This window comes from Molossus molossus, unplaced genomic scaffold (assembly GCF_014108415.1).
Source record: "Molossus molossus isolate mMolMol1 unplaced genomic scaffold, mMolMol1.p scaffold_m16_p_6, whole genome shotgun sequence".
In the NCBI taxonomy this organism is placed as follows: domain Eukaryota; kingdom Metazoa; phylum Chordata; class Mammalia; order Chiroptera; family Molossidae; genus Molossus; species Molossus molossus.
The window spans coordinates 115,597,153-115,611,932 of NW_023425399.1; the positions used below are offsets into that span (position 1 = coordinate 115,597,153).

Genomic DNA, 14,780 nt, shown 5'->3' on the forward strand with positions numbered 1-14,780 from the left:
CCACGTCACCCCCTCGCGCTCAGTTCTGCACCGTGAAGAGCCATGTTCCGCCCTCCCTGCCACACACTCCCGGACACATGTTTTATTGTCTGTACATAAAGAATGTCCACAAAATGCGACATTGTTTTAACAGTCACACGTGATTCAGAAGTTCCCTCGGTAGTAGCGAGCGACTCAGTGTGACCGTTCAGCATACACTCATCGTGAACGTCATCTTTTAAATGTGACATCTTCTCTATGACTTACTCTGAACAATTTCTGCTAATGTCTCAAGGTTTTTCCAAGACCAGTAAATCTGACAGGCTGCTCGAGTGACATCATCAGCCATCTGTTGTGATGACGCCTGACTCCCAGCGATGCTCACAGCCCATCCGCTCGCTTCACCTCCTCTCTCTGCCTCACGTGCTCCGAGCCTGGGCCGTTGTACCCATGGGGGTCTGTCAGCAGCCACGGCCGAGGCCGCGTCTGTGTCGTCCGTGGTGTGGCTGACCCACCGCCGGCAGACCTCCGCGTTTCTGACAGCAGGTCTCTGCTGGACCGGTGCTGGCCTGAGGGTGCAGCAGGAAAGTAGAGGGCGGGTCGGCCCTCCCTCAGCGCGAGGGACGGGTTTGTTCGGGACGTAGGTGTGGGGTCCCTGGAGAGCTGACGGAAGTCGCGGGGTCGCCCGAGGCAGTGCGTGCTGCTCCGGCATCCGCTGCATTTTGTGCGGGTCTCCTGGGGTTCCACTGGGCTTGACCGCTTGGTCTCCGCACGGTCACCACTCGATGGCTACGTCTGCACCTCAGTGTGGGCTGTTAGCTTGGTTTTTAACTTGAAACATGAAGATTGAGATAGTTCTGTATATCTTGGCACCGTTTGGCGTTGTTTCTGTGAGTACAGACGCAGGCTGTAGACGTGACCTGGGACTGCGGAAGGGTGTGGGTTTCAGCACTGCCCCAGCCTGCTGTTGGAGCACCGAGCGCCCCCTCTGGGCCAGCAGGGCTCTGGGAAGGAGGATGGGGCGAGCAGGAGCCGGAGAGCCAGCAAGCAGGGCGCCGGCCGTGGCCTCTCCGACTCCAGCAGCCCAGTGCCTGTGCCTGAGGAATCTGGACGGTGTCCACATGCATATGTTTTAATTACGGTCCTTTAAATTAATGATTTTTGTGCGGCCTTTGAAAAATGTTATGAATAGAATGATTATACAGTCCAAATCTTAGTGCGTGAGTTAGGAGGACTTGCTTTCGGCTACATTGGCACACACACACATGCACGCGCGTGCACACACACACGCACACGTACGTGCGCACGCACAGCCTTCTCTGAGTTTCTTCACAAGTCTTCGAAAGCATGTGCGTTCCAGTGTGGGAGACGCCCCACACCTGGCCTCTGTTTTGTTTTTAAGGGTTTTTGTAGCTTAAAAGTGGGGTGTGTTTCCTCTGCTCAGCCAAGGCCCCGTGGAGGGAGTCAGTGGTGGGAAGTGAGACAGATTCCGCCTTCACTCACATGAGCTACAGGAGCAGGAAGCTTTATTGTCCCTGGGAAAGTGATAAGGCAGAGTAATTGTATATTATACTGTCCCGGAACATCTGCCTGAAGACTGCGGAGCAATTCATCTATCACGCGACCCGGCGGGCTGTCTCCCTGCCGTAAGCCGCCCCCACTGCCGGCCTGCGCCCCGGTTCTGATAGGACTGCGCCTGGGCCGGGCTCACATTAATCAGCCCCTTGTTCAACACTGCAGCTGACATAATTACAGCCCGCACACAGCAGTTACTCACGTCGAGTCCTTGTCACTCGTGGTGGAGCTGCAGCGCCGCGATCCCGGAGGAGATTGTCTTATCACGGGAACGAGGGCCGCGGAGTGGAGCGGGGACTGGGCGTGGGCGGGCGTCCGCCGCGGCGCGGTGTGTCCTGCGGAGTGAGAGGTTCGCGGACGCGCGGGGCGGCCAGGGACCCGAGTGTGGATGGCCTGTGAGCAGCTCTGTGGAATCGGACGGAGATGATTAAAGACGTTCAGTGGCCGCTCGTCATTAGGCTCTTGCCTGTTAACTTTTTCTTCAAAAGCAGTTGTGTAAGTTTAGAATTATAAAAGGCTAAATGCCCCTTGGGATAGGACGCCATTGAACAAAATTAAGGAATGTGCATTTTAAGTCTACTCTCAAGTCTACACTTAACCCGGGGCGCTTTGCCAGGAACAGGGTCAGAGCCTGGAAGGACGCTGAGAGCAGAGGTGACACGCAGGTGCCCAAGCCCTTGGCCAAGGAGCAGACACCAGAGCCAGCAAACAACCCGCCTGCCCTGAGCTGCCCTCCGCTCTGGAGCCCGCTCCTTTCTGCCCGCTTGTCGGGGTGTGCCCGTGACCTGTGCTCAGCTCAGCACGCCCGGTGCGCGCCTGATGTCCACGCGCCGGCTGGTGTTAGAAGTACAGCCTTTTTGTTTTCCTCTCCAACATTATCAGATGTCCCCAGTAAAACCAGGTTCTGGCCCAGACTCCCGAAACATGATGAAACATGTTTTTGGTTCAGTAACACTTTTACCTATATCACTTTACATTTGCAAAGCTTCCCGCTAGAGGAAGTTAGAGTAAATTTTCACACATGTGTATATGTACACACACATCAGAGATACAGAAAACTTGATTTCTAAGTCGTGTTTCTTTGTAGGTAACTCACTTCCCGCCCCGCCAAGGCTTGGTGTGTGCACATGTGTAGTCCGGCCCGTGACCGCGCTGGCCCTCGGCTCTCTCAGACACGGTTCGGATGAATGCTGGGACCGAGCGGGCCAGGTTGCGCTTTCTGGTACCTTTTCTGTCGAGGCTTCTCACCTACGTGCCTTTCCCGGCATCCCCGCAGCGCACTTCGCCCGGTTTAGCTCGTGAGCTGCGAGGCCGGAGCCGTCCGTGCCATTGGCACGTGCACCTCGGCATAGACATCGCGGCCGCAGCAGGGAAGAGTCCCCAGCGCCGGCCGCGCCAGGCAGGTTGGAGGACTGCAGGGCCCAGGCGCTGCTGACCGTCAGCCCCTCCGCTCAGCTCCACGCGCGGGGGCATCCGTTCAGCTTGCGAGCGGCGGCCAGGAAAGTCTAGGAGGCTCAACTCCTTCCTCAGCTGCTCCTTCCCTCTCTCTAGACCAACAGCGTCAGTGAGTTCAGGAGGGAACAGTTAAGGAGATGTGCTTCTGCTCTCGGGCTGGAGGAGAAGGGGAAGATGTCCAGGTGTGGCGTCTGCACCAGCCGTGCCCCCCTCCCCCCGGACTGGAGGGCCGGCTGCGTCTGGCTGCAGGGGTCACTCACAGCCTGTTCTCACACAGCCGTGAGAGGGGCTGTTCTTGGAAGGTTCACTTCTAACTGGATGACCTGGGTCTCTGACAGAGAGAGCTCGCTGCTGCGGCCTCCGTGTCCTCCCTGGCTTTCCTCGTTCCCCAGGAGACCGGGAGGTGGGGAGGAGGCCGTTGGGCTGGGTGCAGGTCGTTGCTTTGTTGGTGGTTGGTTGTAGGTGCCATGAGCACAGATTGGAGTAGAAGAGGGGCCGTGGGTGGTGAGGAGGTGGGGGTTCCATGGGCACTGTTGGGAACAGAAGGAACGTTGTAAGTCTGCAGCCTCCCCTGTGGAACCCGTCCCAGGCCCCAGTGGGTCCAGTGGGGAGTGCGTTCTTGAGAGCTTTTCAGTCGGTCAGGTTCGTAGAGCATTCGGAATAGTGTGGAAAGCAAGGTCGTTCTAGGCATCATCAGTTCAAGACGCCGTTGAAGGGGGTGCAGCAACCCTAAAAGGACAGCTGGGATTCCCGCTCTGTGGAAGTGAGGTTCACTTGATGCAGCCCAGCCTTGGTCAGGGTTCCGGGTGCAGGGCCTCTTTCTCCCTGCACGCCCTGCTTGCAGAGGGCGCGCCCAGAGGGTTCAGCGCCATGGTTATTGGACGGGGTAGACAATAAATCATAGGTTAAATAAGTTCATTTGAAAATAATGAGTCAATACAGGTGAAAATGGACATTTTTTTTTAATCACGGACTTTCCATATAAACCAGAGCAATAATTAGGCTGAAATCATTTCTATTATGCAAACAACCCCTGCTCCCAGGGCTGCGAGAGCTCCACCTGGTGGTCAGACGGGCTCTGCCTCCTGGCCCTCTGAGCAGGGAGTGGGCTCCCTGACCGGGGCAGTGAGGCTCCGACCTCAGCCACCGGCACCTGCCTTCCTGTCCACTCAGACAGTGGAGGTGTCAGTGATGCACCCCTTCCCCGCCTCCCTGCCCCTGCTAGGCCCTCTCCCGTGACATCACACTCAGAACGGATGGAGGAAAGGGGTGTGCGTCAGCTTGTGGCCATGGCGGGTGATTTCACAGGCTGAGGTTTATGAAGAGCAAGAAGTAGTGGCTGCGGGGTCGGACAGCAGGCACCCTGTTTGTGAGAGCCCCAGTTAGGGAAGGAGGGAAAGAGCATTTGTAGACTTCAGAGCAGGGGATCCAGAAATTGTCTAACTGAATTTTGTTTTTGTAGAAGGGAATCAAAAGATGGTATTTTATGGTCACCTCTAATATCTATAAACTTTCTCTTTATTTTAGTTAAAAAAGAGGCTTTGGATAATTCTGTAAGTAATGAAAAATTCTGTACATAATGAAATATGGCGTATTTGTAAATATCTATTTTACTTAAGCACCCATAAAATTACTGCTACTGTGCACTAGTTTTACTTTTTGAAGTGTATTTGGAAAGTGAGTCCTACAAGGCACCTTATTTCCAGCCCTCCTGTGGCCGGCCCCCCGAGTTCACCGCTCGCGATTGTTGGTATTCTTGTCCTGCTGGAGACACCTGACGTCGCGCATCTTCCTGTCTGTCCTGGTTCCTGGGGCATCTGGCTGTGGTTTATGGGCAGTGTAGTCCGTTACCCCGTTTCCCACTGCCCCCTCCTCTTCTCCCAGTTTTATTGTCCTGCGCCTTCGGCTTCCATGGGATTGCCCTCCCCCGGCTGGTGGGTGGCACTGTCTGGTGACCCCAGTCTGAGTGATAAGGCCCCTCCTGTGCTCCCCCGTCAGCCGCTCTGTCCCCTGTGGTCGGTGCCTTTACGCTCTGCACCGGGCCGGCAATGCAGCTGTTCTCAAATACATGTTTTCTTCATAATGTGTTTACACGAGTAAAATAATCTAAGGGACCCGAACACGTACCAGACCGCATGGAAGCTTCCCGTGACTCGGGAGCCTTTCCGTGGAGATGCACCATCAGCCGTTTGCTGGGCTTCTTCCTCGCGCCCATGCCGAGCCTGTGTCCGTAGACGTGTGGGGACCTAGTTTCAAAGAGCCGGGGGACCCAATATGCACTTGTCTGGGGCTGGCTTTCTAGGTTTTAACCCAGCAGTGTGTCTGGGAAGTTCTCCACAGCAGTTCGTGAGGTCGCCTCATGGCTCTTGCTCAGCGGGTGAGGAGGAGCGAGGAGGAGCGCAGACGCCAGGCCCTCTTCCACGCACTGCTGGGGGGAGGCCTCCCCGCGGCGCCTCCCCCGCCTGCCCCTGCACGTTGTCCTGCGCAGCAGCCCACCGGACAGGCCCTGGCCCGTGGCTGAGGGACTTTCGGCTCCATGAGTGGGGTGTGTGTGCAGGGCTGAGAGGGCGGCCCCGTGCCCTGGCCCACCAGGTCTCTTGCCTTGTAGTCCCCTCCTTGGAGACTGCCGTCTCTCTTCCTGTCACCAGGCTGTGCCCTCCCGTGTTCGACCAGGATGTGGTTGGCTTCCAGGGAGCCCCAGAGGGGACCAGCTCCAACTCCTGGAAGCAGGCTTGAAAATTACCCCATACCTCTCGGCAGTGCTGAATCCCAGAGTGTGGTCACCACAAAGTAATGACCCATTTCTCCGTTAATAGACATCAAGTTCCCAAACGTCCCCTAGTGGTTAGCTGTTATAAATAGTGGTTCAGTGATTCTCCTTGTGGATAATTTCTAGAAATTGAACTAAATCCAAGAGCATGTGTATATTTTCATTTTGAAGGCTATCATCAAACGTCTTCCAAAGCCTTTGCTAACTGACACTGTTACCACAAATGAATGTCATCAGTCTTCCTGAACTCGCCACTGTCACCTTAGGGTTAGTTCGCAGTCCTTGGCGCTGGAGTCATCGACTACCTCTTAATGCTCAGATGGGCATTTGTGGATCTGCAGTTCCAGATTCTTGCTTATATTCTTTAACTAGTTTTTGAGATTTAAAATTTTTTTTTTATCAGTACTCATTTTGTAGTCTGTATATTAATCATTTGTTTTTACCTGTTGCATATATTTTGTGAATTTCTTTGTCCTGTCTTTTAATTGTGTGCATGATGTATTATGCTATGTAACAGTTTTAACTTTTATGAAGTATATTTTGCTACATTTTTCTGTAGTATTCCAGTTTTGAATTTTATTCAAGAGAGCTCTTTCCAACCAAGATTCTAGAAATATTTTCTCCTAGTGCTTTTATAATTTAGTGTCCTTATGTTAATCTTAAAATCCAGTGATGTTTATTCTTGCATGGGATAGGACCGCGAGACTCTAGCTTATTTCCCCAGGTGGTAGGCAGTGGACCCAACACCATTTGTTATGTAAACTGTCATTCCGCGTCGACCTGAAGTGACCTCCTCGTCCCTGACACGCATGGGTCCGGCCCTCTTCTGGTGAGGCGCTTGGTCAGTGTTCCAGGGACAGCCATCTATTTGCCGACAGAATGTCCTGTTTTAGCAGGGGAGTATGAAGTTCTTTATTCTTGTTGCTTCTGTTTAGTTTTAAATTTAAATAGCACAGATGGTCTGTAATCTGAGGTAATCCGTTCGTTCCTCGCGTCCCCTTCAGTGAGAGCAGAGGCGGTGGAGGTGGTGCTGCCTGAGGGGGCGGGCGAGGCCCGAGCGTGGACACTGGGGACTTTTCTTCCAGCCGCAGCGAGGGCCGCTGTGTCTCTCCCAGCCTCCAGGCTCCTAGACTGGTTTAGGACCAGGGAATGTGTCTTAAATACTGCTGGTTAGAAAAATGTGGTAACGTCTTAAGTTTAATTTACATAAATCCTGTCTTTGGATTATTACTTCCACAGCTCGGCTTCCTGATGGGAGACGTGGCAGCAGCCCCTCCAGTGCACGTCTAGGTGCTCGTGGGCGTGGTGAGCAGAGCTGATGCACTATGCCCTGATCTTCCCTGCAGAGAGTGTTGTGAGAGTGCACGTCTAGGTGCCCGTGGGCCGTGGTGAGCAGAGCTGACGCACTGTGCCCTGAACTTCCCTGTAGAGAGTGTTGTGAGAGTGCACGTCTAGGTGCCCGTGGGCCGTGGCGAGCAGAGCTGACGCACTGTGCCCTGAACTTCCCTGTAGAGAGTGTTGTGAGAGTGCACGTCTAGGTGCCCGTGGGCCGTGGCGAGCAGAGCTGACGCACTGTGCCCTGATCTTCCCTGCAGAGAGTGTTGTGAGAGTGCACGTCTAGGTACCCGTGGGCGTGGTGAGCAGAGCTGACGCACTGTGCCCTGAACTTCCCTGCAGAGAGTGTTGTGAGAGTGCACGTCTAGGTGCTCGTGGCCGTGGCGAGCAGAGCTGACGCACTGTGCCCTGAACTTCCCTGTAGAGAGTGTTGTGAGAGTGCACGTCTAGGTGCCCGTGGGCCGTGGCGAGCAGAGCTGACGCACTGTGCCCTGATCTTCCCTGCAGAGAGTGTTGTGAGAGTGCACGTCTAGGTGCCCGTGGCTGTGGCGAGCAGAGCTGACGCACTGTGCCCTGATCTTCCCTGCAGAGAGTGTTGTGAGAGTGCACGTCTAGGTGCCCGTGGGCGTGGTGAGCAGAGCTGACGCACTGTGCCCTGATCTTCCCTGCAGAGAGTGTTGTGAGAGTGCACGTCTAGGTACCCGTGGGCGTGGTGAGCAGAGCTGACGCACTGTGCCCTGAACTTCCCTGCAGAGAGTGTTGTGAGAGTGCACGTCTAGGTGCCCGTGGCCGTGGCGAGCAGAGCTGACGCACTGTGCCCTGATCTTCCCTGCAGAGAGTGTTGTGAGAGTGCACGTCTAGGTGCCCGTGGCCGTGGCGAGCAGAGCTGACGCACTGTGCCCTGAACTTCCCTGCAGAGAGTGTTGTGAGAGTGCACGTCTAGGTGCCCGTGGCCGTGGCGAGCAGAGCTGACGCACTGTGCCCTGAACTTCCCTGCAGAGAGTGTTGTGAAGAGTGGAAGTTCAAATAGGGTAGTTTGAGCAGGCAGGAAAAATACTGCATTTCCAAACATGTACGCTTATATATACCATATAGCTTTCGGGAACCTGTTCTTATTCAAATGAATTGAAATTCCTTTTTATGTACAGTAAGAAAATTGCCAGTAACGATCCAGATACTTGAACTGTTTGCATTTGGAAAGACTAGTGGTAGTAGTAATAAACCAGTGGCTACCGTCTGTTCTGGACATAGTATCATTCACCTTAACCCTCATGAAGCTTTACGAGATACGTGTGTTATTCTATAAATAACAAAAACAGCGCTCTGTGGTCACAAAGTTAGGGACACAAACTGTTAAAATGAACATATTTCTTTAGAACTTTCAGAATTTTTTATGTCAATTTATACACAATACACCAAATTGGTACATACTAATAAGTACTGTCTTAGTGATAGTAATTTGTCATTGGCTCAGGTCTCTCTAGTTCTGTAGTCCACTCAAGATGTTTGCCACGCCAGCTCAGAACCAGAGATGACGGCTGGTGACCCGATGGCTTGAGCAAAACGTGTGATCTGGGGAGAGAACAGCGCAGTGTGCAGTGGGCCAGAGGTGCCGCTCCTGCACCCCGGGTCATGGCGGAGTGGCGCAGACAGCCCAGCACCTGCATCACAGACCCGCTGCTGCCGGGCACCCCTGCCTGTTCACTCACAGCACTGCGCCGTGTAGGAGCTGAAGGTAGACCCCCCCACCCCCAGCAAAGTGATCACAGCTCACTGAAGGCTCACAGGATGGGCAGCGTATTTTAGCAATGAAGCATTTTTTATTGAAGGCATGTGCATCGGTTGACTAGAGGTAACGCTGTTGCACACGTAGTAGGCTACGGGATAGTGGGAAGGTAACGTCTGTACGCACTGGGGAACCGCAGAGTGTGGCTTGCTTTCCTGTGATCCTGGCTCTGTTGCAGTGGTCTGAAAAGTGGCTGCAGTGTCTCCACGGGACACTGAAAGAAAGTCCAGAGCCCTGGCTGGATGTCTCAGTTGGTTGGAGCATCGTCCCATACACCAAAAGGTTTTGGGTTCGATTCCTGGTCAGGGCATGTGCAACTGATGGTTCTCTCTCACATCGATATTTTTCTCTCTCTCAAAAAAATAAAAAATAAAAGCATGTCTTTGGGTGAGTGAGGATTTTAAAAAATCCATAAGGTGTCATTTCACATCAGTGGGCACAGATGCGCCATTAAGGACTGGTGGTGAGAGATCTGGCCGACACTCTGGATCACACTTGATCCCATGCGCTAGGGGAATTGGGAGGGGATCTAATGTTGAGGGAACATGCTGCCGCTGTACCAGTGCTAGACCCAGCTCTGGGCGTTATTTACAACCTACAGAAACAGAAGCCACAGCAAAAGATGACGAAATGGAAACTGCTTTTCAGAAGATACCATAAGCAAAGTCAAAAGACAGAATGAAACTAAGGAAAAAAGTCTGTAATTTTGTCATAGACAGAGTCCATTTTCTTAATGTGTAAGAGTTTGACTAATGACCCTGTTGGAAAAGATACGAATATGGTCAGTATGTAGAAAATACTTACGGCATTTCTGTATTAGATTAGTTTATTTCAGAGAAATGCAGATCGAAACTTTTAGGAGTTAAAAATCGGAACTCCGGCGAGCTATCATTTTCACCCACCATGCTGGCACAGATTCGAAAGTTTGGTAACACGCATTGGCAGGACCGTGCAGAAACAGGCGTTCTCAAACGTCGGTGGAAGTGTAAATTGCTGCAACTTCTCTGGAGGGCAATTTGGCAGAATTTATCAAAATTACAAAAGCATATGCCCGTTGACACTTGAAGCAGTTCCACTTGGCATGGGGAGATTCTGTTGGCACCCTGAAAAGTGGAAAATGTTGTACTCGCGTAGTCATCGCAACCTTGTTTATACTCCAAAATGATTGGAAACAACCTAAACGCCCATCAGTGAGCATCGGTAGGACAGGATACGCTGTACCCTTACCGTGAATCACGGCCTGGCCATCAACAAGGAGCAGTGGGGCGGGCAGACTCAGGAGGAGAGAGGCCTGCTGTGGGGCTCTGTGCCCAGCGCCGTGTCCATGAGCTCGGCCTTGCTGGATGATACTGTCCACACTCCTCTTGTCCTCGGTGCATCGGCCGCGTGTTTCCTGGGTCTGGGTCTCGTGGCCTTCGCGGCATCTGCGTGTGGGCGATGGTGGAGCTGCAGTGGTGTGCTGGGTGACAGCCCTGCTTGCGTTCCTCGCCGAGTGTCCCTGGTGCAGACTGCTACCCACAGAAGCCACCCTGGCAGAGCTGAGGGTGGGCGCTCCCAGCAGGTCCTTCCAAAGCCTCCGTGTCGTGACGGGCCTGCGGGGACCTGGCGGCGAGCCCGTGTCCTCACCCCATTCGCTCAGGCCAGCTGTCCTTCTGTCGTGGTCCTGCGGACCTGGCTCCTCCGCAGGACCTGCTCAGAAGCATTAAACATGTCGCTCGGATGTCTCCTGGCGTCCATTTTGCTCTGTGGGGAACGGGAGGCCCCTCGCCTGCTTGAATCTGTGGGGGACTCCTCGTCACCTCAGTAGCGGAGCAGCAGAGACGCGAGGGGAGCAGCAGGCAGGGCTCCCCCGTCTCTGGTCGGGTCTGGCTTTGCACCTCCGAATCTGGAGAGGAGTGGGCGAGGAGCCTGCTCCTGCTGCCTGGAGCTGTGGTTTCTGGTCCATCCCTTGCATAGCCCCACCAGTAGAGAAAGAAGCTCAGTGGCATGTAGCGGGGCGTCCCGTGTGGGGCTGGGGCCGTGTCCGGCCGCTCTGCTCACGCTGTGAGCTGCTCCCGAGCCTTTCGGGGAGCTGTCCACGCCGCAGGACTTAAAGCCAAAGCTGCCCAGTGTCCTCGAAGCTGCAGACCCGTTCAGGTGACCCTGTGGTCCCTCCGCTGGTCCTCGCGTGCAGACGTGTTCTCGGGGGAGGAGACGCCTCAGCCCTCACATGGTACCAGGACGATCGGGTGCTAAGCTCACAGGGCCCGGGCTGTGCACTTCCTGTTTTGCAGAGAACCGGGTCTCGAAGGGGAAGGGCCTGCTCAGCAGTGAGCACCGGGGCCCGAGAACGCTGGCCCCGAACATGAGTGTGTGGGCCAGTCAGGCTGAGCCCGGCAGTGAGGACAGCGCTGGCCGCTAGTGTGGTCTCGCGGTACCGACTGGACCTGAACCCGTCTCCCTTTCTCTCTCTCGCTCCCTCCGCAGGTCAAACTGTGCTGAAAACATCCGCAAGCACATCTTACACACCGGCAAGCACGAGGGCGTCAAGATGTACAACTGCCCCAAGTGCGACTACGGCACCAACGTCCCCGTGGAGTTCCGGAACCACCTGAAGGAGCAGCACCCCGACATCGAGAACCCCGACCTGGCCTACCTGCACGCAGGTGAGGGGCTGGAGCTTGTGATGTGCACGGTTTATAAGAGAGCTTCGTCTCATGCATTGCGGTGGTGATGGCGCCATTTGTCCGTTGTTGTCATTTGTTTGGATGCCGTGCGTCGGTGGCAGTGTCTGGTCCGAGACTTACAGACGAGGACAGTCCTGCCTCTCCCCACTGCACTAGGAAACGGTCTTTCCAGCTACGTTTTGTCAAGAGTGAATATGACAGAGCTAATGACAGCAGATATTCAAAACAGTGGCATTGGAATTACAGTTATTTGTGATTCATGTTTTGATGAATTGGTAGCACTTTAAAGTTCTATTCAGAAATGCTTGCAATCGACAGTGTTACGCCCGATCCCTTCGTCCCTCGGTTCCCAGCGAGTACCTGGGAAGGAAGAGCCCGTGATGAGGAGAGAGGAGAACAGGTGGCTGGGGACATGGGGCCTCATTCCCCAGGCGTTAGGACCCTGACCCCCGTGTCATGGCGGAGGCCATCAGTTGTCCTGGCCTTGTTGGATCGCATCGGGTTCTCTGGAAGGGCCAAGATGTAGCAGAGCGGCGAATCCACTTCTGTCGCCCAGCCTCTGGGGTAACAGGCAGCGTGCCCCGAGGCTTGAGTCTCACTGTGCGACCTGTAGAGTGATGGCTGCGAGCAAAGGCTCCTCTTTCAGGAAGTCCTGACCCTGATGGACACGCTGTGTGTGGCCTTGCCCATCGGTACAGGGATGCTTTAGGCAGGGGCTCTGGGGTCAGAGTGCATTTACCGTCTCATTCTTCCCTGCTGGCACGTGACCACAGCCAAGCTGACCTCCTCGCACCTGACTTCTCATGTCCTCCCATCCTTCCGTTTCTGTTTGAAGCGTCGCTGTGAGATTCTGCGTGACGATGGCTGCGGAGCCCTGAGGCTCCCACACGGCACCTTGACGCCCGGCTGATGGGATCTCGGCCCTGGGCGGTGCAGAGACCGACACAGTGTCTGAGTCAGGGGACCCACCCACAGCCCAGCCCTGGGTTCAGATGCGGAGATGCTGTCGGGCACCACCTGCCAGAAAGGACCGAGCTTGATGCGCGTTTGAGTTAGGACAGTCTGTGCATTTGACAGTGTCTGCATATGAGGCTGTTGTTTGTTTGCTGCTGATGTCTTATTTGCAGTGTCTTTGTTTATGCTCATAGGATCAACTTTTAAAAGTACTAGAATGTTTGATTTAGTGATCTTTGTGTTGTACCTAGGTCTAGTTTTGGAAAAAAGTGAGCGAGTCAGCTGTCTGCATTCGGTGACATGTTTACCGCAGCGGTGTTGAAGTGTGCGGGTGAAGTGGGATTGAGGCGTCTCTGCCGCGGCCCCATTGCCTTCGGGGGAAGGTGCTTGTGCTCCGGACAGGACTGGGCAGCACCTTGGCGGTCGCGGACGGTCGCGGACGGTCGCAGAGGCGTTGCAAGGCCCGACCTCCGCGCCTCTGCTCCCGGTGCCGCCTTGCCCGGGCTGTCTGCCCTCCCTGGCTCCAGGTAGACCTGACAAATGGTTGTTTCCCTAAAGTAAAGTGTCTCTAGCTTTAATGAAGGAGACACCAAAGGAAGAGGAGGCAGCTACCTGTAGACCCTAAAAAACGTTCACTTCGTAGTCCTGCAGAGGGGACCCCTCTGCTCCTGCCACCCTGGTGCTGGGAGAAATTGCCCCCCTCTCCCGCGCCTGTGAGGGACGCTCGTCTGTGCCCTGGGCTTCTCTGGATGGTGTTATAATTCTCTTGGGAACAGTCTTCTGCGTGAGTTGTCAGCAGTCCTCAGCACTGTCACCAGCGACACCCACAGGTACGTGTGGGTGTGGACTGCAATCCCTCTGCGTGGCTGAGTACTGCTCTTCGGTTGTTTATTTGCTTGGGTGAACTCGGTTAGGGAACACTTGACAAAGGTCAACTTGTAGAGGGAGTCTTGGGCCTTGTAACGACAGTCTGTGAGCCGAGCCTCTTGGGTTCCACGCGTCCTGCCTGAGAGTTCTCGCGGGATCCCAAGGGCCGGGCCTGGGGCGGTGCCTCTGCAGCCGTGGACAGCGCCTCCCCGCCGTGGACAGCCCCCCCGGAGAGCGCGGTGCCCGCCGGGACCGGGGGGTGTCCGGGTGTCTCTGAGCAGCCGGGCTGCAGTGTGGTGAAGGCTCCTCTTTCCCAAAGGGCTCAGACTCTCCTCTTCTCGGGCAGGTAAGCGTCACGTGGTGACAAGCATTTCTCCAAATTTATTGTATTTGTCTGCTGTCATAGTTCTTTTCTAATTATTTAAATTAATATGATTTTTGTTAGTTCTTACGTATTAAGACTTAATCATTTAAAAATATACATCGATTGTACCTGAACAGTGTGATAGCAGAGGAATGTATCATGTTCTGTTCACAGATTGGGATGTTCCTGTCCCCGAGATGGTCAGCTCTCATTCCCTAGACCGTCCTGTGTGACCTTGGGTGGTGCCCTTCCACCGCAGCCCCTCCCCCCGCGCCTAAGAACAGAGCGGGCACCTGGCTCTTACCTGGAGCCCATCCCTTGCTCTCTGATGGCAACTAATTCAGTACTGCTCCCACGACACATAGCAGTTCCTCCATTCTCTTCGAGTCTCACTTCCCCTCAGGCGGACAAGCTCTCTCCGGCCGTGCCCATCTGCTGATCTCGCAGTGGGTGAGGCCCTGCAGCCTTCTCCCTGAGCCGTCCCCTGGCAGAGACGCCGACTTCCTGAGCTGGGAGAGTCTCTGCAGCACGACTGGAGTAGGCCACGGGGATCCGTCTTCGCCCAGTCCCGGCCTGTTCTTACCCGTTGCTGTCATCCCATCTCCTCTGTCGGTCGGATGCTCTGACCAAACGTTAGGACGGTTTGTACAATAATTTGTTCTGTGAAAAGGTCCAAAAAATCCCAGAAAAATCCTGACAGTTTCTCATTGGTTCTTCCTTTCATAAACCAATTGTTACTTCAACCTAAAAAGGAAGGGAATTCTTTCTGACAGGAGCCCGTGGTGACTCCATGCTGACTCACCCTGTGAGCACGTACCCCCAGATGTTGCTGAGCTCATCCAGACCGTCGGCGCACTGTGCTTCCTGACGCAGATGCCGGGCTCGCAGCCGTGCTTCCCCCCCCCGCCCCACCCCCCTGCCCGACTGCCCCTCTGCGCTCCCTCTCCCGAAACTCCCTGCTAACCAAAGCCTTCCTGAAGTAGTAGTCGCTCTTCAACCCCAGTGGCCGCCGTGGGCTAATTCACGATC

At 54.6% G+C, this 14,780-nt stretch overlaps 1 protein-coding gene across 1 annotated transcript in view; it reads left to right on the forward strand.

Moving 5' to 3' along the window:
* The window catches only part of ZNF407 (zinc finger protein 407), a 373,411-nt gene that overhangs the window by 259,300 nt on the left and 99,331 nt on the right, over positions 1–14,780 (forward strand). The window contains exon 8 of the mRNA XM_036246080.1: positions 11,367–11,545. Within this exon, the coding sequence (XP_036101973.1) occupies positions 11,367–11,545 (179 nt within the window). The remainder of the gene's footprint in view (positions 1–11,366; positions 11,546–14,780) is intronic.